Source organism: Lissotriton vulgaris, unplaced genomic scaffold, assembly GCF_964263255.1.
Source record: "Lissotriton vulgaris unplaced genomic scaffold, aLisVul1.2 SCAFFOLD_1445, whole genome shotgun sequence".
NCBI classification, from domain to species: domain Eukaryota; kingdom Metazoa; phylum Chordata; class Amphibia; order Caudata; family Salamandridae; genus Lissotriton; species Lissotriton vulgaris.
In genome coordinates, this window is record NW_028241043.1 from 268744 (window position 1) to 295452 (window position 26709).

General features: G+C 42.3%; 1 protein-coding gene across 1 annotated transcript in view; it reads left to right on the forward strand.

The window, feature by feature from the left end:
* The window catches only part of SHANK2 (SH3 and multiple ankyrin repeat domains 2), a 208203-nt gene that overhangs the window by 35299 nt on the left and 146195 nt on the right, over positions 1–26709 (forward strand). Inside the window, exons 3-5 of the mRNA XM_086948018.1 lie at positions 8406–8486; positions 8822–8830; positions 15238–15258. Coding sequence (XP_086804144.1) covers positions 8406–8486; positions 8822–8830; positions 15238–15258 — 111 coding nt within the window. The remainder of the gene's footprint in view (positions 1–8405; positions 8487–8821; positions 8831–15237; positions 15259–26709) is intronic.

Below are 26709 nucleotides of genomic sequence, written 5' to 3' on the forward strand. Positions count from 1 at the left end.
CTCCCTGCCTGTATTTCACCTAAGCTCACTGCTCCACCCCGCCTGTATTTCACCTACGCTCACCGCTCCTACCTGCCTGTATTTCACCTACGCTCACCGCTCCTCCCCGCCTGTATTTCACCTACGCTCACCGCTCCTCCTCGCCTGTATTTCGCCTACGCTCACCGGTCCTCCCTGCCTGTATTTCACCTACGCTCACCGCTCCTCCCTGCCTGTATTTCACCTACGCTCACCGCTCCTTCTCGCCTGAATTTCACCTATGCTCACCGTTTCACCTACGCTCACCGCTCCTCCCCGCCTGTATTTCACCTACGCTCACCGCTCCTCCTCGCCTGTATTTCACCTACGCTCACCGCTCCTCCCTGCCTGTATTTCACCTACGCTCACCGCTCCTCCCTGCCTGTATTTCACCTACGCTCACCGCTCCTCCTCGCCTGTATTTCACCTATGCTCACCGCTCCTCCCCGCCTGTATTTCACCTAAGCTCACCGCTCCTCCCCGCCTGTATTTCACCTACGCTCACCGCTCCTCCCTGCCTGTATTTCACCTACGCTCACCGCTCCTCCCTGCCTGTATTTCACCTACGCTCACCGCTCCTCCTCGCCTGTATTTCACCTACGCTCACCGCTCCTCCTCGCCTGTATTTCACCTACGCTCACCGCTCCTCCCTGCCTGTATTTCACCTATGCTCACCGCTCCTCCCCGCCTGTATTTCACCTACGCTCACCGCTCCTCCCCGCCTGTATTTCACCTACGCTCACCGCTCCTGCCCGCCTGTAGCTTTTGTATTTCACCTACCTCATCCTCCGCTCACCGCTCCTGCTTTATTCAGTCTTTACAGCACCACTGCATTCTCCCGGTTTCCTCCTAACGTTTCAGCCTCCTGGCCTTGCTCACAGGTGGGAGACATGACGTTCAAGGCCCCATTGTGCTCCTGTGGTGTTTTTAAAGTTTGTAGAGTCACGTGGCTGCATGTAAATATTACAACTCCCAAAGTGCACCACTCATGTTGTTAATATGCAAACAAAGTTCTCATTTTAGTAAATAACGACCCTTTAAGTTCATACCTTTGAAGTGGTGCACTGTTGTTGGTGTGGAATAGTACATTCGGGGCAGCCAGGTGAGTATTCCTCGTAGCACATTGCTTCGTTTTTTTTTTTAAGTCTGTTTAAAACTCCATTTCACCAGCACGTTCAAAGAATGAAATAATCCATTTTTTAATTCCTTCCAAACGCACGCAGTTGATTTCACCCTTTAGCATCTCCCAAGTAGGCTGGGTGTGTTCGTGGGTCATGCCCCTCGTAAATTACAAAACACAGCATCTCCAGTTACTGGAGCCCCCGACCCTTCAGGGCAGCCTCTAAAAAATGAGCATGGAGCAGCCCATTATATTTATAACAACAAACAGAGGCCCAATACAGGTGAAGGTTTCCCGGTTTCCTCCTAACGTTTCGGTGCACTCCAGACAGAGATGCATAAGGAAGACGCAACCGGTGATCAGAGACACAGCGCCTCCGTGGGACAGCGGAGCACTGTGTGAGCGCAGAGACAGACGCAGGGACCATCGCTGGAGACACGGTGTGTGGGGAAGTGTCTGCGTGTGAGGGAGGCTCTGGCTGAGGAACTTGTCACCACCAGCCTCAGGCCTGAAATGGAAGTGTGAGGAGCCGGAGCCCTGTCCAGAGGGAGGCGGGGGAGCGTGGCCCGGCCAGGGCGAGAGAAGAAGGCGGAGGAAGCAGCAGCAGCAGCTCCCTGGCTCCTGATGTCAGCACGCACGTCGCGGCCGGCCGGCGCTACTTCCAAGGGACTACTTTTTTTTTAAAGTAAATATTTTAAATAACGTATATTTTTTTATTTTATATAGCCTATGTCCGTCTACAGACCCTGCCAATTACAACGATGTATCGGGTGTTTGGATTGGCGCTGTGGTTCCCGAGTTTACCTTGCCAAAAGGGTTGAGTTCTCTCTTTATAATAGTAGTATAGATATACATATTCACTAAAAAAAACATAAGTTTCACACCAGTTATAGTTAGCTGGAAATTTTACTGACATAAAACCATTGAAATTTCCACGTTCTAGTTAGTTGGACTCACTATAACTTGCGCGTGTAATGCACTGCTGATGACGTCACATATTACATCACTCATGACATGGTCAGTGACATCACTCATGACATCACTGATGACACCATCCAGTGAATTTGTGTCTTTTTGAAAAATAAATGTTTTATATATGTATATGTAAAAGGATTATTTTTTTTTAATTGATTGGTTAACTGGCTTATTAAGTGTACTTAGTGAATACATATATTAGCGAGTTTTGTTTCAATATTTTATTATATGTATCAGTGTTTCACTTTGTGTATAATTGGCTGCATGGGTTGGTGAGTAGCTACATGTGTGTGTATATGGGTTATTAGATGTTTTTTTTAGTATCATTCTGAGTGTCTATGGTTTGGTAGGGGTATTACTTAGCACATAGATGCATCAATGACTGACTCACTGTTTGTATGTGTTTTGAAGACAGCATATGTGCAGGACTGTATGGGTGGATGAGTGTGTATATGTGTGTGTTAGTGAGTGAATGACTGTCTCACTAGTGTCTTTATCAGTAACGACATATGTTTTAATCTAGTATATGCGAGTATTGATGTTTATAAGTGAGTATATGTGAGTTTGTAAGAGTTCCTGTTTAATTAAGTATGTGTTTCTATAAGTGATTGTTTAAGAGAGTATGTATGTGTAAGTTTCCTTAGAAGTAAGGTGGTAGTGTGTGTATAGCTGTATATGCAAATATATGGTCGTTCAATTGTTTATTTGCATGTGTGAGTATGTGTGTGAGTAACTTTTGGATGACTGTCACTGTGTAACAGGATTTATAGGTGTATCACTACATATGATGAGTGTATATATGTATGAGTGACTATATAGAACTGTTGGTGAATGAGTGGATGTGTATATAGTTGGTGGTATTATTGAAACTGGTTGTTGTAACTGGTATGGGTATCTCCATTTTATTTAAAATTTTAATTTATATTTTTTAATATGTGTTTCATGGGTTACATTACAGTGATAGGAGGTCTGTCACTCTCTCACAAGGATGATGTCATCAGTGATGTCATGAGTGATGTCACTGACCATGTCATGAGTGATGTAATATGTGACGTCATCAGCAGTGCATTACACGCGCAAGTTATAGTGAGTCCAACTAACTATAACGTGGAAATTTCAATGGTTTTATGTCAGTAAAATTTCCAGCTAACTATAACTGGTGTGAAACCTATGGTTTTTTTTGTGAATTTAATAGGTTTTTTTAATGCTAATTCCTAACTATAACTGGTGTGAAACCTATGGTTTTTTCTGTGAATTTCATAGTTTTTTTTAATGCTAATTCCTAACTATAAGTCTCACTTTATAAGTAAGACTGTTAGCGCTCTATTTTTTTTTTTCAATCTCTGGTGGCCATCTTTGGCCTACATTGGGCTATATTGGGCTACATTGGGCTACATTTGGGCTCTAACATATATATAGCCCAATATATATTTTTTCAAAGTTAATTTTCGTTAAACCCACTTAAGAATAGGGCTACCAGTCCATACAATTTTTCCCTTTTTTTTTATTTATATATTTTTTTTTTCGGGGGGGGGGGGAGCGCTCCCGGTGCGCGCCCCGGTGAACGCCCCGGAAAGCGTAATTTTTTGAAGCGCCCCGGTGCGCGAACCGGGGAGCGTCCCGTTAGCGCCAATGTCGCGAACGAAAACATGATCATGACGTATCGCGTAGCCGCGTCCGCGTGATACGCACGGCGTAAGCGCACCCGGAAGTACTCGAGCGAATACGATCGCGCAACGTAAACATCCGACGCGCTTACGCTACGCGACCCGGGGCGCGCACCCGGGCGCGCCCCGGGGCACGTAGCGTAAGCTCGTCGGGTCATGTGACCTGAAAATAACACTTTTCATTGGTTTATAACAGTTTTGGTTTCATAATGATGAAGCCCCAGGTCTTGTGACCTGAAAATAGCACTTCTCATTGGTTCAGGACAGTTTTTTTTTCGAAATGATGAAAGACCCCACCTTTTTTCCTTATTCTGACTTTGTCCTTTGACTGAGGAAGACCTGTTTGTACATCTCTGTACCTTTTTGATCTTAATAATGGCTTCAGTAGCAGCAGCAGCTGGTGCATCTGCCCCACCACCACCACCACCACCACCACCAACAGGACCAGCTCCAGATTATATTGGTGGTCAAGAATAGGAGGAGGAGGAAGAGGAAGAGGAGGAGGGGAGGAGAAGATGGCTGCCTGAAGAAAATACCCCATACAAGCCCAAACCACACATTGTATGGGAGTTTTTTTCACTCCCAGAGGGCAAGAAAAAAGTGAATGCGGCCAAGGTAACTTGCCTAATCTGCAATGAAGAACTCTCAAGGGGCACCCCAAACAAAAAATATTCATTTGGTAACTATACCATGATTCGTCATATGACCAGAAAGCACCCTAACAACTATTCTCGTGCAGAGCTCAGGAAACTGGCCAGTAACATTCCCCATTCTTCAAGGACCACCTCCCAAAGAAATGATCCCACTTCTTCGGGACCAGAAACATCAGAGATGATGCCTTGTATTCAGCAACGTTTTGCTGATTTTAGAATCACTTGTTCTGCATGTGGCAAGCTTATGGCCTATGGTGAAAAGAGCGTAAAGCTCACCGTCCTTGCAGGTGACAATCACAAGTGCCCCAAAAAGAAGTAATTTTTTGGGTTTTTTGTTTTTTTGCTCCAGTTGAGCAAGTTTCAATTCCCTTTTTTTTGTTTCTCCCCCTAAAAAAATACAAAAAAAATATAAAACTGTTTTGAAAAGCCAAAAAAAGTACAAAATGTTCAAAAACACAAAAAAATATAAAACAACAAAAAGAAGAAAAAAAAAAGTTCTTTTTAGAACTACCTCCAATTTCTAAAAAAAGGCTTCCTTTTTTAAAAACTCTGTCATCTTTTTTCCTCATAGTACGCTCCCCGGTCCGCTCCCCGGTGCGCGTACCCGGCGCTCCCCCCGCGCAAAACGAAAACAAAAATATATTTTAAATACCCCGCTGGACCCTTTAATTGCCCCCACATCAAACCTAGGGGGTCAAAGGGAGTCTATCCCTGACGCCTTATGGTCATTTCCCCCTTTGTTTTAGCCACCTCTTGTGTCTTGATTTTACCGAGACACAAGATGGCGGCCGCTCCGGACTGTTTCGAATGTTTACAGACACCTGAGAGCCAATCAGCTTTCCGTGCGCACCTCGCGTGTCGCGCCCGGGGCGCTCCCCGGGGCGCCTACCGGGGCGCGGCTATAGATATATATATTTTTTTGAACCTAAATTACTCAAAATCCACTGGAGCACATATCTTGAGACATAGCAAAGGCACATCGGGCTACCAGTCCCTACAATTTTGCCAAGTTTGGTGTAAATCCATTCAACCGTTCGGGCTAAAAGTGAAATCGGCCCCCCTATGGAAATTAACATCGGGAAAACGCGTTTTCGGACCCCCCTTTTTTCTCGCCCCCCGCTTGACATATCCCCCCCAAACTTTCAAGAAATGACCGGGGCGCCGCAAGGCCATTTTGAGGAAATTTTCAGGCAGATTCGGCAACCGGCGCCAAAGTTATTCCAAATAGAATTTTGAGAATTAACATTGAAAAAAATCCTAACTATAACTACCTACTGGCGACCGCCAGTAGGTAATATATATATATATATCGACTCTGCACTTTTGCCGAGAAGTAGGAGTTGGAACAGATATATATATATATATATATATATATATAGTAAAACAGGTTATACCCTTGTTCACAGATATGTAGCTAGGTTAGCATATTTAGATATGTATGAACAGATGTATATACGTAAAAAGAGTGGTAACAATTTTAGTAAATTAGCCCATGTATTGAGGTATTTTGAGGTTTTTAAAGGTAGGAGAGGTCATGGTAGGAGGCAGGGAAAGTGTATGTGTGTCTGTGTGTGTTTGTACATGCATCCGTAACAGCTTAATGGGATACATGTACGTTCTATGGTAGCTATGTATCTAGAGGCATAAATTTGTAATATGAAGGCCAGATGTGTAGATTGCGATTCAGTAATAACAAGCAGTTAACATGTAGGAAGAGCAATAGACATATAGGGCCAGATGAGATGTCTTAGAAGAAAAATAGGTGTGTAGTTGTTTTGAATTGCTTTCCTGCTGGAAATAGCCCAATATCTTGAGCTGCAAGTATCCTTAGTATGCAGTGAATTAAGGGCGTTGACCCGTTGTGTTATATGTCTGTGACATTGAAAGCCTAATAGTAGACTACCACGGGTATCGCAACTGTCGGAACCTCAAAGTATCTTTCTGGAATATTGCTGTAATCCAAGAAGGCATTCCTAGAACCAGGAAGAGAAGGAGGAGAACCTTGCACAACTCATGCAACCTTTTTTGGGGCAAAAGAGAGATTGCTGTTACAAAGAGACTCACATTACTTGCCAGCTTGGGAATGCAAACCAAAGAGTACAGCCAATCAAAGGGCAGACACAGTTCACCCAATTTAGGAGTAGATTTGCAGTCTTTAGGTCATTGAGCCAAAGAGTAGTGCCTGAAATGCTGTATATGTTTCAAGCAGGCCACATAGGATGTTCCTAGATTCCTCTTTGAAGTGTAGACGAACATTGGCGTCAACTGCATACACGTAAGAGCACATGCTGTAACCTCAATGGTGTGGGATTCCATGGTCGGGTATATTTGGAAGAGTGTGAGGTAGAGGGTTGAACTCTGGCGATTTCAGCAGGCAAGATTTAGGAATACTTTTCAATCTGCTAGTTTTTCTGCAGGCTCCTGTAGAAATGGATGTCTTCTTAAAGTCTAGGGTTATTGGTATATGCTATAGTCTCCTGTAAGTAAAACTATGGAAATGCATAATTTCAGGTATGCTGTATTACCTTCTCAAAACTTTAATGCATTAAAAAAATGCTAACGTGCATCTGCTATCAATTGATATTTTTGTGTCACTTATTCTTTGAGCACGCCACATCTTGCGTTGAGCACATTTCAAGTTACTCTCTGTAGTCCACCAACACACTATGTCAGCAAACCTCCACAATCTTTAACAATAAAGTTGTGTGTCTTTTTTTCTTGTCAGCGTCTAAAATCCTGCTAACTGTCCATTTACCATGAAAATGTCCTTTTGGTTGTCGTATCTTCTCTGTTCAGGTAGCTCAGCTCTGGATTTCTGTTTGACCTGTGTGCCATAGTCCCGTTGATTCCCCTTGATTTAATGGACTATTTAAAACTCTAATGTACTAGTTGGCCCACACTTTGGGCCTGATTACGACTTTGGCGGTGCTGCACCAGGTCCACCATACAACCGTACCACCAAAGCCGTGGCCTGACCGCCCCCCAAATTAGGAGTTTCCTCCTGTCTGGCGGACTTTGTTTTTGAAGTTCCCATGGTGGAGTCCTGAAATGGGCACCGCAATGGGAACGCCAAAATCTGTTCTTCCAAGGAACGGGTTGAAAAGTCCATGCCATGCAGGAACTGTTGTGTGTGTGTGTACAGGGGGCACATGGTGTGCTCCCCCTGTGTGTATCAACAGAGCGTTGTGTACCAGGGAGACCTAGAGGGCTCCCTTTGTTTCCTCTCTGCCACGGTTTTCATGGTGGTGGAATTACCATGAAACTGTGGGGGAGAAGAAACTTGTTATATACTTGGTGGTACCACAGTGGTCCCGCCAAGCATATTACTGCCTTCTGACCGCTGTAATAGTGCCAGGGCTTGCCGGGTCCCTGGCCGCTGCAGCAGGCCTGTGACGGTACCACCGCCCATATCGTAATAGGGCGGTCGGGGGACTACCACCAACACGCCCTCACAAGTCTGGCTGTCCATTAACACGCACAATGAGATCACCTAGGCAGCATATCTAGCAATCTATAAGCTTCTCAAACCATCAGTTCATTTGTTTGATCAGTAAACCCTGACTCTTTTTTCACAACTTACTGGCCGCCCTTCCTTCTTGCACATCAGATCAGTCATTACTGACGCCCGCTATGTGTAAATTGCAAATTAGTAAGCACCAAAGAGCTGTCTTAGCTAGAAGATTTTTCAGAAAAGGCCTGGCATAGATAAAGCAAGTATGTACCTTTCAAGAAAGTTTGCATGTAAGTACAGGTGTAAAGCGCAAAACTAGCTAGTGAGTAACAATGGTGGGGGCACAGTTTACAAAGCAGGTCATCCATCTTTGTTTTGGGCGCCTATGGTCTACGCAATGATGTTCGTTAGAAGCTATATATTTAACAAATGGCTGCATCGTATGATTTCGCGTGTTCGCAGTCATCTCTGTGACAATGTATACTGACCTGCTTTTATATGTCCTTCTATTTAACGCAAAGCCCCTCCACCTCCGAAGCGGGCTCCAACAACAGCACTTTCCTTACGGTCTAAGTCAATGACCTCAGAACTTGAAGAGCTTGGTAAGAATTCATTTATTACCCAGCATGCTCAGCTAATATAGACAACGCAAACATAACTAGTATTTAACATTGGGCTGCAGCCTGTCCCATCTGAGGCGCAGGTAATCAGCTGCATCGCAAGGCAACGACGGCATGTGCATGGCTTGCATGGACCTCCCTTAAAAAAAAAAATTGTGCATGTTCCTCTCTGCCAAGAGAGCTACCAGAATATGATCTGCGCATCCCACCTGGCTACTGAAATAGCAAAGCACAATTGTTATGTTTTCCCTTAAACCAATGACGTTTGACTTAATCTTATGTTGTTTTGTTTTAAAATTGCTGTGGACTCTCCATAGTGGACAAAGGTAAGCACGCCGAAGCCGCAAGCGCGAACCTGGTTGACACACACCTTATTCTCACAGTTCATTTGAGTTCAGTGTGCGGTGCTGTATGTTGAAGCTGTCTGCATAATTGTGCTAATTGCTACGCTCCAGGGGGAGGAGAACATGCAGGGGATTCTGTAAATTGGCTGGGGCTTTGAATTCTCGATAAGTGGGTTGCACATGCTGTAAAAGCAGTTTTCGCTAGGTTGCCAAGGGTGGATGCGTTTCTTTCACTTGAAGTGTAACTTGGAATAAATCCCCCCTTCCTCCTTTATGTAGGCGGGTAGTAAAGCTTCAACAACAGGTGTGTGCGCTTCTGCTACAGTACCTTACTTGTTAGTTGATGAAGAGCCTCGTGGAAACACTTGGGTGGAAATATCATGGCGTTTGTTACTGGTCCAACCTATTGCAGCTCTGAACGCGGTGGTGTTATGAGCAAGGTAGCTAACGCACCATCCTCTGGATTTTAGTGGTTATGGCTCGCTAATCAGGCAATGTTCAACACCATTCTTAGGATATGTCCTTTTCCCTAAAAATCCAGAGGACGTTTGGGAATTACACCCTTCTCCGATGGTTCCTATGGTACTCTTTCAGGAATTCCTGTTTAATGGAGTATCTCCTTGATTTACCTTCAGTGCTGCTTTACTACAGCGTACTTTATATATTATGATGCTGACCAACTAGGGAGACGGCTTCCTTTCCTGGCTGTTTGTATGACATTCAGACATTGTTTCTCCTCCTTACCACACTCAGACATCTGGGTTTAAACCGTAGCACACCTCAACCCAGGGTTTTATACTTTTGGGTTCTTAGGGACTTTAAAAGTAGTTAACAAAAGTTATGATTGTTTTTTCTTATTACAACGTACAATTTGCTCTATTTAACTTTTTTGTTTCTACCACCTATCAAGCACGTAGAATGTCTTGACCTTGTGTGCTAGGTGATTTTATAAAAACAGTACACATAATGTAGTCACCTTTGGTGTTGGTGGGTACGTGAGTCGAGATATGTAACAAAAATTCACAACCTTGTTCCTGCAATTTCAGATATGTTGTTCAAACTTATTATACTGGTCTTTGGACTAGGTCTTAGGCTAATTATATTGACCCGCTTTTTGAAATCAACTATTTACCTACCTTTAACAAGAAACTATCACCCATCCAGCGAAAGAAAATATCAATGAAGTAATACAAAGGTATTTTAACATCTTAGATTGTTGCACGGGCAATATCTGTGCGTTAGAGACAAAAGTCGCTATTTTCAGTATAGCACTGGGTTATTCAAAACGTGGTAGATAGAAAGCACACCATATTACAAGTGCAATAGTCTTTAATTCCACTTGTTATAAAGCAGACAGGACATCCACCGCTTTTGTGACGGAGTAACCCTTCCCCCAAACTCTAAATGAAGTCCAAAGTCTTTGGTTCATTCAGGTAGAATTGAAACAACCTGAAGAAGGCATTAGTCGTTCAGATGTGTCCGTAGGAGTGTCTGCTATTGGTTGTCATATGAGCTGTGGCTGAGATCTCACACTGTCTTTTTCTAGAGGATTCGACAAATATACACTGATTTTAATAATAAAATCTTATCTCACCTTTGGTAGCTTGGTTTGGGCAGCAAGTGGATCCACATGGATAATGCATAAGGTCCTGTGGGTAACAGACCTACAAAATACTATTAGAACTAAATAAATAAAAAATTTAATATTTACACAGATTAGTAGTAAAAATGTTTAATAATACACATATAACAAACGTGGTGAAAAATGGCTAAAGAGCTCAAATGTTATGTAAAAATATTATTTACTTTAAAAAGCTACAATCCAAAGAAACACGTATTTATAATGTTTTTAGATTGCAGTAACGGCCTAGTAATATGTACTAGGGAGTCTCAGCTCGACAGCATTTATGGAAGAAGGTAGAACTGAGGGAGAAGTAGCTATCTGAGTGCTACAGGCTGGCTCTCAGATGTGCAGACTGTCACTCCAACAGGTGCAATAGGCTACAAGTCAAAACAGTAGGCGTAGCTGCACAAAATATAACTCGCTACTATTCCTTTTGGGCTGTTTTCAGAAGATCAAATCCACTTGAACCTGTTTCAGGAGGCTACCCACAATAAGCTCCGGGTTTCCCGGGGTCATCCCAGAAGGACGCCAATTAAGTGGTATTCTGTGTATTAGGCCACATCTTCTGGTATTTGACCTTTTCCAACCCATATTCCCCAGCTGGCATGTGCCCCTTAGTAGACTATGTCAAAACATAGATCTCCCCTGTCTTCACTACAGGTCATAGATGACAGCAATGTAGGTAGAGGTAGGAACAGCACTTCCAGTTGTCCTGCTGTGGGCAGGCGGGGCTCCCTTTGGCAGATCAGGAAAGGAAGTTTTCTTACTTTCCTTTTTTTTCCAGGCTGGTCTTATTGTAAGGCAGTGGGTAAAGCATGAGTTCTTAAAAATAAAACTAGAATTAGATTTGTATAGTATCTTAATCCACAATTTTAAAGTTCATATATTCTGAACTTTCACATTCATTGGTGTAATGTATTTCCTAGTATAGGAGTGTTCCACGTGGCACCCCAATCCTTACATTCCCATCTGCATATTAAACTCCACTGTGGCCTAGTAGCACACGTCTTCTCCAGCTCTCCCCATCGCTAACCAGCTCAGTCCAATCCACTTCAAAGGAATTCCAGCACCTTCTACTGCCACTGTCCAGTAATCTCACAAAACAATAAGTGTGTCAGTTATAAAATTAGGAGATGGTGATGCTATTAACTGATAAGCGTTCAGGGTGGCAAGCTCTGGCTGCCCCTATCCTCATATCCTGCTACTATGTGGGTTTCTTTTGCTGTTCTAAGCAGGTGGTTGCCTTAAGGAGTATGATGATATATATATATATATATATATATATATATATATATATATATATATATATATATATATATATATATATATATATATATATATATATATATATATATATATATATATATATATATATATATATATATATATATATATATATATATATATATATATATATATATATATATATATATACCTACACACAACACACGGTCAAACACACCTAGCAGTGCACTATCTTAATGCCAGACAGTCAGTCCTCTGTTGGCTAGTGTGCTAAACAATTACGTATTTGTGCAAATCAATAGCAGAACATAAGAAATATGTTTCAAATGTTAGCTATTTTATTTGTGTATACTAATAGCGTCCAAATAAACTAAATGGTTGAATCAATGGTACAGTTGTCATATACTTAAAAATTCATGCATTGCAAATTATAGAAAGGTACAGTAAATATCACTAGTATAGTGCTTGAAAGTGTTGAGGAAGTTATTATTGTGTTAAAGTCCCATGACATTTAATATATATATATATATATATATATATATATACATGTGACCAAGGCCTCTGGGAGGCCGAAACGTTATGCTGTCCGTGTGTTGCAGAATAAATTAATTTACTCACGGAAAATACTGGGTCTCCTGTTTTCTGACGGCGCTGCTTTGTGAGAACTCGTGTGGATATAGATTTATATATATATATATATATATATATATATATATATATATATATATATGTATATGTGTATATATATATATATATATATATTCACCAAACATTCTACCCTCTTGTGGGATGGCGCACTCTGCCAGCAAAGTGCCTCCATGGTGAAGGCTGCAGCTTCAAAACACCTCCTTCCTGTGCTTTGTTGCCCTATGCGTTTCAGAATAACTTCCTTGTTCACGGGCCCAGCTAGTGATGAGGAAACAGCAACTGGTAAATTTAAACTGCTTTTATTTGACTAGCGTGCCCAAGTGGGCGTGTCTTGATGGTCCCAGTGATTGCTGGTAAATGCAGCCCGTAAATAATACCCCAGTGGGTGTCGCCGTGAGCCTTGCCACCAAAATTAAATCCAAGTGGATGGAAAGGGGCATGGTTGGGAACGCTGCTTTATTCCATCACCTTCGGGCACACTGACAGTCCTGCAAAACGTGCCGGAAGACACTCCAGGGCCGCACACGTGCAGCGGGCCATCCCGCGACCAAGGCATGGCCGCTAATATTCACCAAACATTCTACCCTCTTGTGGGATGGCGCACTCTGCCAGCAAAGTGCCTCCATGGTGAAGGCTGCAGCTTCAAAACACCTCCTTCCTGTGCTTTGTTGCCCTACGTGTTTCGAAATCAATTAGGGAAAAGGCAGCTATATGTGTATTAATAAGTAGTGTAAGTGATTATGTGTATGTATACATGCAAATGGAAAGAAATGGACGGGGTACACAGTAAAGTTTAATCTAGAAAGATCAAAATTCTACCTTTACATGCCCACCACGCTGACAAACATATTATTGTGTTGATACAAAGTCACCTGTAATATGTATTGATTCAGATTGAAAGGCTGACTATTTTTATCAGAACATATTAGTTTAAGGAAAGGGGCCTTGAAGTCTGAATCACTGTTACATGATAGTGCCTTTTTGTTAATCAAAACTGTTGCTAGGTGCCTGTATTTTCCTCCACGCCTCACTACCTCTTCCTGAGTAGGCAGTGAGTTCTATAAGCCACTTTTACCAACATGGAGTCAGATGTATAACTGAGCGATGAAGCAAAATCTTCTGATTTGGAGTGGAAGTCTTAACTCTGGAGCATAAGACATGATTAGAATTTTCAGCATTGTACAATCTCTACGGTGGAGAAAATTCTGATTGCAGATTCAGTTAGCGGTTTTGCTGATTTGCAGAACCTGTACATCAACCCCGTATTCTGAGCCAGAAACATAGATGTCTTGTTTGAGTTAATAATACCTCTGCAGAAATTATCAGTGCATATTGAAATTTGTCACAGCTCACAGGGGTACACGTGGTGTAATACAGGGCCATCAGCAAAATAACAGTGCATCACTGCATTGGGTAGATTTTAGATTTTCGCTCTATTTAGAGATAATTTCGAGAGACTTCCCTCCTGGCTCCATCTTATTTTTGGGAAATGTAATCTCTTCTTGATTGTCTTTTCTTTGAACCTGTCTTCAAGTCCTAACTCAATTGTGAATGATTTATTTCATATTTTGTTATGTAAAGTAAGTGACCTTACATTTTTCAACATTCGGTTCTTATGTGCTCTAAAGATATCTAGAGGGAAAACTTCTCAAAAACTCTTTTTATCACTATAAACCTCCACATGTACAACCAGCGCTTCCTAATGCTTAGATGCAGTGCATGTTTTACGCAGTGACGCGCATGCAGATACCATTACCAGATATATTTACGATAAATTATTATTTTTGTGGCATATATGAAAGACTCTGGGAGTATCAAAAAAGTATCCATTCCTTCAAGGCTTGTAATCACCATGGAGAACTAAGAGTAACATGCAGCCATTAAAGAGTATATTTTGTACACTTCTGCCACCTCGTCAATACTGATGATCAAATCCTATGACCTCTTTGATTACATTTTTAGCCTGTGTATTCAGTCTTTGTTTTATCTGTGAAATGTGTACTGATCTTGCCATATCTCACACTCAAGGCAGATGTTTGTGTACAATATGGATTGTGAATTTACCTCTATATTACTTTAAAAAAAGTTGTGAAAAATGTCTATTTGCAGCATTTCCCTTGAATGAATTGAATAGTCGGATCTCACCAGGATATAGTCTGTTACCGAAAGCGCAACCTTAGTCATACATGAGATGATATTCTAGGCATGCGATTCTTGTTAGAGAATTTTATGACAAATTATCTTGGTGACAACCATAGATCTACAAAAGCATTCACTACATCAACTGTAGGATATCATATAGCATTAAATTTTAATGGAAGTTTAAGAATTTGTCTGTGTAGTAAATATAAATTTAATATTTTTAACTATTACCTTCATAAGATACGTACACCATTCAGTTACTAAATCTTTACTTACCGACATATCTATAAGTTAGACCATATACCGATTGTGGATATAAGAAAATCAATATTTGGGTACTGGACCATATATGATGTCATGGTGCACGGTGCACAGCATTTAAAATGAACATTTGGATTTCAATTGTGAACTAAAATCTCATATACTACTACATACTTCATTATGTTATATTACTTGTGGGCTCATAGTTTAAGTGAAAGATACCACAAATAAACTGAAATTGGAAAAATAGTTGGCTAGCTGTACTCCAAATAAGTAACAAGTGCAGTGGTCTGTTGGCAGGCAGCGATCCACAGTGGAAGTTGGTGAGAACAATGACATGTGGGATACAATAAGCCCTACTGTAATTAGTCAGCTGTATCAAGCCACAGAAGCAAGTGCCCCTGAGACATATATTCTATCAGCTTACCTCTGAACTTGATTGACAGCTCATTCCATTTCTTTTTCCAAGCTTCAGTACGGAAGAAGAAGGGTAAGGGGAGAACGTTGATATGTTTTGTGTGATCTTTTTCATGTTGTTATGTGGTGGACACTGGTAATACTCTGTAGTGTTTTTGTTACTGAAAAGAGGAGGGCTTTGGGTGTTGGTGTTACTTATTGTTGCTAGTAGGCACATTTTTTAATGTAACTGGTGGTTTGTCAAGTGTTGGAAGGATACTACAGCGCATACCAATCGCTTACTTCGCTATGTAACTGTGTGTTTTTTCAGTGCATTCGTTCAACTTTTACGACCATTTTATGTGTAGACATAAATCAAGGTTCGTATGTTCTTAGTATGTACATGTTAGAAGTAGTGTGAAAGAGACTCATAATAATGTGATCCACCGGTGGGTAAGGACTACTTTGTGATCTGCTCCCCTCTTTGGAATCATAGCTGCACCAAGACATGTTTCATGAAATATTTTGTCTATTGTACTCGAATATGTCCCATGCAGTATTTGCTATAATACTACATGTGTTTTTTCCTACTTTTTGGGTGTGTTTATTATGGTTTCTCCTGAATTGAGGCTGTATTGTTCAGTTTTAAATCCCTTAATTCATTCACTGCAGTGAAGTCTCTGCTCATACTGACTGCGTATAGAATGTTATTGAAGTAGTCTGAGTGTACGTGTACCTTGTGCTCTGTGAATCAACAGCTGAAGGGTAACTATTGTGTACTTAGTTTTGGGAGTCGATAGCCCTTGAAATCAGTTGCTTACCCATTGTATGTTTCACGTCTGTGCTTCACCAAGATCACCTATAGGGTATTCAGTGAAGTGTGTCAATAATGCTCCTACAGAAGACCCTGCCAGCTTCTGAGCTTACTTGTATTCACAGAATGATGAATAGCACTATTATGTCAGTGTCCTCTCTTTAACACCAATGTAAGATATTTATGGATCAGTAAGTCCACACGGTCAGTGGAGGTCAACGCCTTTTCACCCCCGGTGCAGGGCTGCTTGTCAGATTCAGACTTCCCCGTCAGGCAGACCAGGGTCTCTGTGCCTACAGCTGAGATGCAAGTGTTGGAGTTCCACTGAAGACACTGAACTTTTCTACGTGGGAACCATGTTTGCTGTTTTTGTGAATCAGACCTCTAAAGCTGGAGTTTTTTTCCTGAAAATAATAAACACACAAAAGGTGATGGGAGAAATACTTGCAATAAAACAAACCACTGGCTTCCCTTGGGATAGCATTCCAACCCATCATTCTTTTGCCCACCTATGAAACTCAGTTGGACCCAACCATATGCAAATAAATCAGTCTTGACTCTGCTCCTCATAAGAACAATCCAACCCGGACTGCCAAGCCATGTCCTCCCTGAACGGCAATGCAATCAACCTCGGACCTGTTTCGTCCTTGTCATTGACTGATCAGCCAGGTAACTTGGCTCCTGTGACACAGTGAGCAAAGGACCCACGTCTCGGCATAAACTTACCACTTAGGCTGGGTCCAAACTCAAGATATTTCTTCATTGTTTGTTTTTCTTCCTAAGAAAGCTGAGGCAAAAACATATCAATCTACCCAGTGATAATCAATCAAGTTGTCTAGCCAAAAGCAAGACTTATCGGTTTATCGATTGCTTATTTCAAGTGCGGAATTTGTACCAGTCTTCTGCGATTCTCCACGCCCAGCGATCTGCAGGCGTGTCCCCCGGAACAGTCAATGAAAAAACTTTCGGCCATCGTTGCACTCTATTCTTTGTTAGTGTAATAAAAAGAATACAGTCTTGAAGTGTTTGATTTTTTATACTGGTCCAGTATAGCATATACCTTTACTGGAGAATCAGTAACCATTTTTTCTCCCATGTCCAATGTTCATTTAGTCCGATATATTTCACTGGTAGGAAACTGGCTCTTAATTTCCTCGTCAGAGGGCACTAATTCCAGCTCTAACAGGCTGAGGGCTATGATGCTCCTACCGTGAAATAGCGCAGAATTGCATTACATCTCTACCCCTGCAGTGAAAAGGAGGCATGGAGTGAATGTTTTTTATTGGATTTGTGGTCTTTAGAGTGGCATTATAAATCATACGATTTAATTAGAAAAGCTCTATGTTTAATAAATCATAAAGCTTTTCTAATTAAATCATATGAAAGTATTGTACACACATAAAAAGTATACCTTTGTGTGAAATTACTTTTGATCTTTTATAACAGCCTGTTAGCATATGTAATTGCCTGACCCCAGAACAAAGGGTTAAACCGTAACAATGTCTCTATGTTCTTGTTCTCTGTACACCTGCAAATCTACTACCGTACTAAAGTTGCAGTTGTTTGAATGTGTATTATACACCACAAAACATGTCAACTCAACTCTATGGCCTGAAATACAAACATTTCACGCACATGGACCACTTCCTCTAGTAATAACAGTCTATGTTATCACTTACTTATAAAGCGCACGGTCACCCCAAGGTTTCATGGCGGTACTCCTGCTTAAGTTGTTGCATCAGACCTGATTAGTAGGCTAGCCCAAACAGCCAAGTTTTAAGTGCCTTTCGAAAGCCAAGAAGTTTGTCGCTGCTTCTCATTGTTACCGGAAGGGAAATTCCAGAAGGTAGGTGCCAGATAAGAAAATCTGCAGCCGCCAACCCGTTTGAGTTTTATAGTTGGGACAGATGGAAATGGGATGAGCGCAGGTTGCGCCGGGAGACATGTTTTTTGATCATGGCCGTGATGAATTTTGGACGGTTGCCTTGCAGTGCTGTAAAGGCCAGACACCCAGTCTTAACTGCCGCACGTTGCTCCACGGGAAGCCAGTGGAGCTTGATCAACAAGGACCTGGCAGAGTGCCATTTTGGCTGTCTGTGTATTAGTCTGGCCGCCTGCTTCTGAACCATTTGCAGACGTTTTAATAGGTACTGAGGCAGGCCGATATAGAGGGAGTTTGCAAAATATAGGCGTGATAGAACCAGCGCTATCATCACTTGGATCAGAGCTGAGTGGGTCAGCAAATGAGCAATTTTCCTGATTTTGCGTAGCTGATAGAGACTGGTGGAGATCACTGCACCCACCTGTCCTCTCAGTGAGAGATCCGCATTAATTACTACCCCTAAGCTTTTTACAGACAAGGACGGAGCAGGGGGAGGACCCAGTTCACCAGGCCAAAAGTGTGCAGTCCTTTGTCTTCCCATACAGCACCAATTCCGTCTTACCCGGGTTGAGTTTCAGTTGGTTGCTGTGCATCCAGTGTTTAATGTGAAGCTTGGTGGTTTGAAATTCCACAGCAGCATTAGGGTCATCTAGGGGGAAAATCAACTGGAGGTCATCTGCATAGTTAAAAATGGTGACCTTCCAATTCTTTAAAGTATAGAGCAGAGGCCTCAGGTAGAGGTCAAACAATAGTGGCGACAGAGACGAGCCCTGTGGTCACTGTGGGGGCAGTAAAAGTGCCCAGTCGCACTGCTTGCGTTCTGCCAGTTAAAAATGATTTAACCCAGTTGTAGGCAGGACCTTGGATGCCTGCTTGTTCGACACGGTTCAACAGAGTGTTATGGTCAACCGTGTCCAACGCTGCAGACAAATCCAAAAGCAACAAGGCCTGAGGAATTCCCCTGTCTCATTTAGCTCTTAGAGTATCCAGGACGGCCAGAACTACCGCCTCTGTTGAATGGGCTGGCAGAAAGCCTGCTTGATTTGGCTCCAGGTATTCTGTTTGTTCCACAAAATTAGATAGGCATCTGGCCACATGTGCCTCCAATAAGTTGTACAGACAGGGAAGAAGGGATATGGGGCGAGAGATGCATTAAAAAAAGGGAGAATGTTGTGTGGCAGTCTATATACATACGTAGTGCCTTTCCTGCTACAAGTTAAACTATGATGATAGGGTGCAGTATAGAGCCTTCAGCCCACTTGTCCCGAAATGTCTGTTGCCTTTTTCCATAAAGCTTGCTAGAGCCAGGGTGCTTGCATAGTTAGTACCCGGTCACCTCACCTCCAGCAAAGACCCCCTAGGCCTGCTTAGCCACCATGAATAGCTACTTCCTCAAGGCTGAGGTTGTTCACACCCCCATACTAGGCTCCCCTCCATGGTATCCTCCTCTAGACCAGACACCATCATGGAAGGACCCCATTCTCTGAAGATAGCCTCTTATCGAGACAGTACACAATCTCATTGGATATCCCACCTCATTCCCAAGGACTGGTAATTCATCGCAAATAGTTCTACTGCAAATTGTGCTCAGATGCTCTTCTGCACGACCTACAGTTTTTTGCAAGTGGCAACCACTCCCCTGCCTCACAGCCACTCAAAAAACAGGAAATAATGTAGAGATTCTTGGAAATGCCCCCAAGCCAACTCTGTTTGACTCAGGATGAAAGTGATTGCTAAGCCTCTGGTGCCTGTTTATTGTGAGGGTGATCAGACAGTCACTCATCTTCCGTTTCTGCAGGCGCAGTCTGGGTATTGCACGTTCCTGAACTGATGAGACAGTTGAAAGAGTGTAGCATTAAAGGCAGAAATGCTTTCTTTGAAAGACATCATGGTTCTGGCTTTGAATACTGCGGATAGATGTAACACTGATAAACTCTGCATCCACGTCTGACCTCAGGGCCCTGTTGTGGGTTTTGCTGTCTAGTGCACCCATGTTGACAGTCACATATGCAGCGTCGTGTGTTAACGACTGCACCTGGCAAAAAAAGTTAAGCATTCTTTGCCACAGTTGGGTAAGGTGGCTCACATGAAATTGGCCCACATGGCAGCTACTTTATAAGGTATGCCCATGACTGCTTTTAGTGTGGACTCGAGGTGCCCAAGCTGCAGAAGGGGCTATATGCATGTTGTGGTCTGATATCCAGAGTTGCCACTGGCTGGGAGAGACCAGGCAACACAAGGAGCGCCAACAAGGTGTTCACCAAATAGCATAATGGTTACCACCCTGCCTAAGGTCTCAGTACTGCAGTAGAGGCCACAAAGAGGAGGTTGCTGGTGGCGCGACAATCGCCGGTGGTGCACAGAGCAGCAAGTAAATCCAAACAGTAATCCAATAATGCGCGCTCTCAGAAGTCTTTGCTCAAAGGAATTTAAACAAAGTTACTCGTTTCGGTAGCGGACGTCCTTGTTCACACGAGGAACCCAAGCAGCGCTGTGGTTTACATAGTAACAGTACTGGTAATGAAGAGCAGACTACCACGTCTGTAGTCAGCGGCCATCTTTGAAAGGGCATATTATAAAACAAAATGCATTCGTACATGTCGTAGTACAAAAGGTAACATATGTACATATAAACAGTGAAAATTCAATACATTGTTGCACACGTGTGCTGATTCATATAATGCACAATAAGGTTACAGCATAAAAATTAAGCGCATTCATGTAATGATATTGGTGGGGAGATGCCTGTATGCAAATACAATTTAACATGAAGTACATATATTTCCTTGTTGCCTAAATGGTGCATCTGTGTAAATACTGCAAAGCAAAGGCATCGTATCTCATACTAGTCAGCATTATGGCCCGGTATGGTAAAAGGGGGCTAATGATACCCTGCAGTGGTTATACAGAATTTTGTTCTACTGTATGTTCAGAGACCGTTTACGGCGTATGAGCGTAATGGTAACGGTAATGTGCATAGCGATCGCATGCTTCAGCTCTAGTGGCTCAGTGGTGACCTGTAAGTGAGTTATACAAAACCAGGCTGCGTTAACTGTACGAAAAAGAATCCAATGCTGACGCCACGTGGCAGACTTTCAAAGAAGTACCAGTTCCTGTCCAAAAACAAGGCTTAAAATAGTGATAAAATAGTGAGGAAAATTAAATTGAAGTCTTATCTATGCTTCTGGTGGTGCAATCATAGTGGTGACGAAGAAAAGGGTAGGTGGCCCATGAAGTGCCCAAAAGTGATAGGTGGGCCCCTTCCTTTTCCCCTGTGAAAAAAAGTTTGGGTTAAAATATTGAAAATTATAACTGTACATATACATATACAAATGTTTGTGAAGAAATGTTATATATATATATATATATATATATATATATATATATATATATATATATATATATATATATATATATATATATATATATATATATATATATATATATATATATATATATATATATATATATATATATATATATATATATATATATTACCTACTGGCGGTCGCCAGTACATAATTATAGTTAGGATTGTTTTCCATAGCAAATCCGCAACATTCTATTGGGAATAACTTTGGCGCCGATTTAGGGATCTGCCTGTAATTTTCCTTAAATTTGCCTCGCTGCGCTCCGCTCCTTCCCTGAAAGTTTTGGGGGGGATTCATCTAGCGGGGTCCAAGATAAAAGGGGGGTCCCAAAACGTGTTTTCCCCATGTTAATTTCCGTAGGGCGGTTGGACTCACTTTTAGCCCGAACGGCTGAATGGATTTCCACAAAACTTGGCAAAATTGTAGGGACTGGTAGCCCGATGTGCCTTTGCTATGTCTCAAGATATGTGCTCCAGTGGATTTTGAGTAATTTAGGTTAAAAAAAATATATATATCTATAAGCGCGCGCTCCAGCGCGCTACGCGAGTTCGCAAGCGGAAAGCTGATTGGCTCTCGGGTGTCTGTCAACATTCCAAACAGTCCGGAGCGGCCGCCATCTTGTGTCTCGGTAGGATCGAGACACAAGAGGGGGAAATGACCAAAAGGGGGCAGGGTAGACCCCCCCTGACCCCCTAGGTTTGATGTGGGGGCCATAAAGGGGCCCCGCGGGGCAAAAAAGAATCTTTTTTTTTTCGATTTGCGCGGGGAGCGTACCATGGGGAAAAAAGAATGACAGAGTTTTTAAAAAATGTAGCATTTTTTTATAAATTGGAGGTAGTTCTAAAAAGAACTGTTTTTTTTTATTGTTTTTGTTTTATATTTTTTTATTGTTTTTTGGAACATTTTTTACTTTTTTTGGCTTTTATGAACAATTTTATATTTTTTTTGTAATTTTTATGGGGACAAACAAAAAACAGGGAATTGTAAACGGCGCAACTGGAGCAAAAAAAATCAGGAAAAAATTAAGGTTTGTTTTTGCACTTGTGGTTGTCTCCAGCACGGTTAATCAGTTTAATACTTTGCTCTCCATAGCAAATTGTAGTCCCGCAAAATTTACAAATTATTTTAAAATCTCCAAACTGGGGTTGGATATTTGGGACTATCTCCCTTGTCTCTGGACCCGATGGAGTGGGTTGTTTAATTTGGGAGGGGGTGGGAGAAGATTGGGGAGGGTTTCTGGTCAGTTCTCTGACCTCTGCCGCAGCATAGTTGTTTGGTTGCCGGCGTTGCATGTGGCGAGTCATAGTATTGTTGCCAAAAGAATACTTTTTGGCAGGGTTCCCCCTGGAAAGTACAGTGCCACAGATCAGACATGTAACTTTGGGAGCATTACCTTTCTTCAGGCACCTTGGGATTTTAAAAAACTCCCAGACAATGTGCTCCCTTGGTTTATAGGGGGTATTATCTTCAGGCAGGAACCGCCTCTCCTCCTCCTCCTCCTCCTCTTATTCTTCTCCACCACTGTGGTGTTGTGGTGGTCCTTGTGGTGGTGGTGGTTGAGATGCTCCTGCTGCTGCTGCTACTGTAGCCATTTATCACTACAAATAGGTCTGCAAACAGGTCTTCCTCAGTCAAAGTACAAAGTGAGAATGAGGAAAAAAAAACTGTTCTGTTCTGTTCTGAACCAATGAAAAGTGTTATTTTCAGGTCACATGACCCGACGCGCTTACACTATGCGCCCCGGGGTGGGCCCCGCGGCGCTTACGTAGCGCGATCGTATGCGCCGGGTGCGCTTACGCCGTGTTTATCACGCAGACGCGGCAACGCGATACGTCACAATGGTGTTTTCGTTTGCGGCAATAGCGCAAACAGGATGCTCACTGGTACGCGCACCGGGGGGCGCCGCAAGACTGCGCGTACCGGTGCGCTCACCGGTACGTGCACCGGGAGCGCTCCAGGGCAAAAAAAATAAAAATAAAAATAAAAAAAATGAAGAATAAACATAAAAAAATAGTATTACATAAATATACAATATAGGATTCATTATAAAAAATATTATATTTCATAGCAATAGAAATTTTCTAATAAAAAGCTTTGAAATTCACTGAAAAAAACATAGGTTTGAGGCCCTGTATATAGTTAGGAATTAGCATTTACAAAACCTATGAAATTCACAGAAAAAACCATAGGTTTCACACCAGTTATAGTTAGGAATTAGCATTTAAAAAACCTATTAAATTCACTGAAAAAAACATAGGTTTGACACCAGTTATAGTTAGTTGGAAATTTTACTGACATAAAACCATTGAAATTCCCATGTTATAGTTAGTTGGACTCACTATAACTTGCGCGCCTGCAATGCACTGCTGATGACGTCACATATTACATCACTCATGACATGGTCCCATTTCAATGGTTTTATGTCAGTAAAATTTCCAGCTAACTATAACTGGTGTCTAACCTATGTTTTTTTTCAGTGAATATATATATATATATATATATATATTGCCTCCAAAGTTATCCTTTGCTACAGGGGCGCTCAACAGCCGGTGCTCTGCATAGGGACCAGTTCCAGGTCCAAAATCAATTTTTAACAAAGGATGCGGCACTCCAAAATGGTTTTAGCTTATTTTATTGATAAGCTCTCCCCCACCAACGCATTTCAGCCCCAACAGGCTTTTTTCACGGTTAGTAAGTCCTTCTTTACTTTCCACTTATTTACCTACATCTGCTTCTAAGTGGCATTGTGGGATATGTAGTTTATCACAGTTTCAAACAACTTTACACTTTTTACAGGAAGACAGTTGCGCCTTTTGTCATTATTATATACATTCATCCTCATGTTACTCATGTATTTTGTTAACTTCTGGTTTAGTACCCAGCGACTTTTCATACATGTATGAGGCTATTGTCAATATATCATCGTTCCGGGTGTAGTATCCTCTTTCTCGATGTATATTTTATAGCAACATTAGATTTCAAAAGAATTCTTGAGGACTGTCCTAAAGGATAGAAAATTTATTCCAAATGAACATAAACTTCTTTGTCATTATAAATGCCGCCAGGGTATTTTGTCTTGAATTTTATGATCAGACGTGATTCAATTTGACGCAGCTTTCGGACATGATTTCGACCTCGATCTCCTTGTGGCATCATCTTTATTCCATAGAAACACATCGCTCTCCAATCTCCCTTTTGACATGTACTCATGTGTTTGGCTGTTGCATATGCCATGTTGGCATTTTTCACTGCTCGTATATGTTCGAGGATTTGTTTTTTCAACATGCACGTTGTGCTTCCGATATATTTCAGACCACATTTGCACTCTATCATGTACATGACAAACTTCGATGTGCATGTTATATTTTCTTCAATTATCATTGATTTTCCATCTTGTTCTTGAATGTTTATCACACTTTTGCCTATTTTGCAGGCTTTACACGATCTGCATGGTTTGAATCCTTTTCTTTGATTAGTAAGGCAATCTGTTTTTGTTTCACTTGAAAGTGGCTTTTTACTAACATATCTCTAAGGAAGAAATTTTTTCGATACGTCACAGTTGGTTTGTTCCCTACTAGTTCCCCAATATCAGGATCCCCTGAGATCAGGTGCCAGTATTTCTTCATTTTGTTCACGATGCTTCCATTCTCCTTGCTGTACGTGGGTATGAACCGAGGTGGATCTTTGTTTGATATGACTTTAGGTTTTTCAATTTGAATTTCCGCTCTGGTTTTCTGGTCGATTCTCTTTTTACATTTGTTAAGTGTCCGTTCATTATAACCTCTTGATTTGAACCTCTCCATGTTTTCCTGAATTTTTTCTTCGGCATCTGTTTCCTTTGAGCAATTCCTTTTCATTCTTGTGAATTCCCCATAGGGGATGCTGTTTACTAGTGGCCTGGGGTGGAAGCTAGTTCCGTGGAGAACACTGTTCGTTGCGGTCTTCTTTCTGAAGATTGTTGATTCGATCTTACCATTTTCTATAAAGATCTTTGTGTCCAGAAAGTCAATTTGTTTTTTGTTTGTAGTACAGGTAACTTGCAGACCGACTTCATTCTGATTTAATTTCGAGAAGTAGTTACGAAATTCACGATCTGTTCCATTCCAGATAAGGAACAGGTCGTCGATGTAACGAACCCATAAAATGACCCGCTCCATCTCCCTTTGGTTTTCAGTGTTCCACGCAATGGTCCGCTACCACCATCCCATAGTGATATTGGCGTAATTCTGGAAAAATGAAATTCCCATTGCTGTTCCGCATTCTTGTTTAAACAGCTCTTTGTTAAAAAGGAAGATATTGTTAGTCAGGCAGAGGTTTATCATAGCCAAGAGCATTGTAGTATGGTTCAATTCGGTTATATCGCGCACTCCTGAGGCGGAAGCCGGGAGCCTTTTCGAACTGCTAATATTTCACCTGTGTCACTTGAATAACCAGTGTTTTTAACAATTTCACCACGCGCTAGCTAAGCGCCAGGGCACTCACCTGCATCTAAGCATAGCGAGCAGCGGATCTAGCGCTGACTCGTAGGCAAACAAATCTTGAACAAAAATGCCAATCTCGGCGAGGACGGAGGCCACGCCCCTTGAAGGCCACGCCCCCCCTGTCGCTGTACTTAAAGTGCTGAATTCGAGCGCCTAAGTCTGACTATCGCGCACTCCTGAGGCGGAAGCCGGGAGCCTTTTAGAACTGCTAATATTGCACCTGTGTCACTTGAATAACTTGTGTTTTTAACAATTTCACCACGCGCTAGCTAAGCGCCAGGGCACTCACCTGCATCTAAGCATAGCGAGCAGCGGATCTAACGCTGACTCGTAGGCAAACAAATCTTGAACAAAAACGCCAATCTCGGCGAGGACGGAGGCCACGCCCCCCTGAAGGCCACGCCCCCCCTGTCGCTGTACTTAAAGCGCTGAATTCCAGCACCTAAGTCTAACTATCGCGCACTCCTGAGGCGGAAGCCGGGAGCCTTTTAGAACTGCTAATATTTCACCTGTGTCACTTGAATAACTTGTGTTTTTAACAATTTCACCACGCGCTAGCTAAGCACCAGGGCACTCACCTGCATCTAAGCATAGCGAGCAGCGAATCTAGAGCTGACTCGTAGGCAAACAAATCTTGAACAAAAACGCCAATCTCGGGGAGGACGGAGGCCACGCCCCCCTGAAGGCCACACCCCCCTACCCCCTACATCATGTGCTGTCACCGGAAGCGCAGCAGGAGCGCCGTTTGCGCGCCGAAGGCGCGCCTAAGGCAAGCCCGTCTGCCCCCGTCATCGCCACGACATCGCCAGTCGCCAGTCCCCCTGGTCCAACCAGGTCCCACATGCCCATACGGTATGACCGTGAGGAACTCCCTGCCATGAATCTTAGTCAAAGATGTTCTGATGCTACAGGTTCCCTTGGCCACTCGCAACTCCATTGCAACCGCTGCCATTTTTCTACCGACACTCCAACTCGCGTTCGGGGATACCGCGACAGA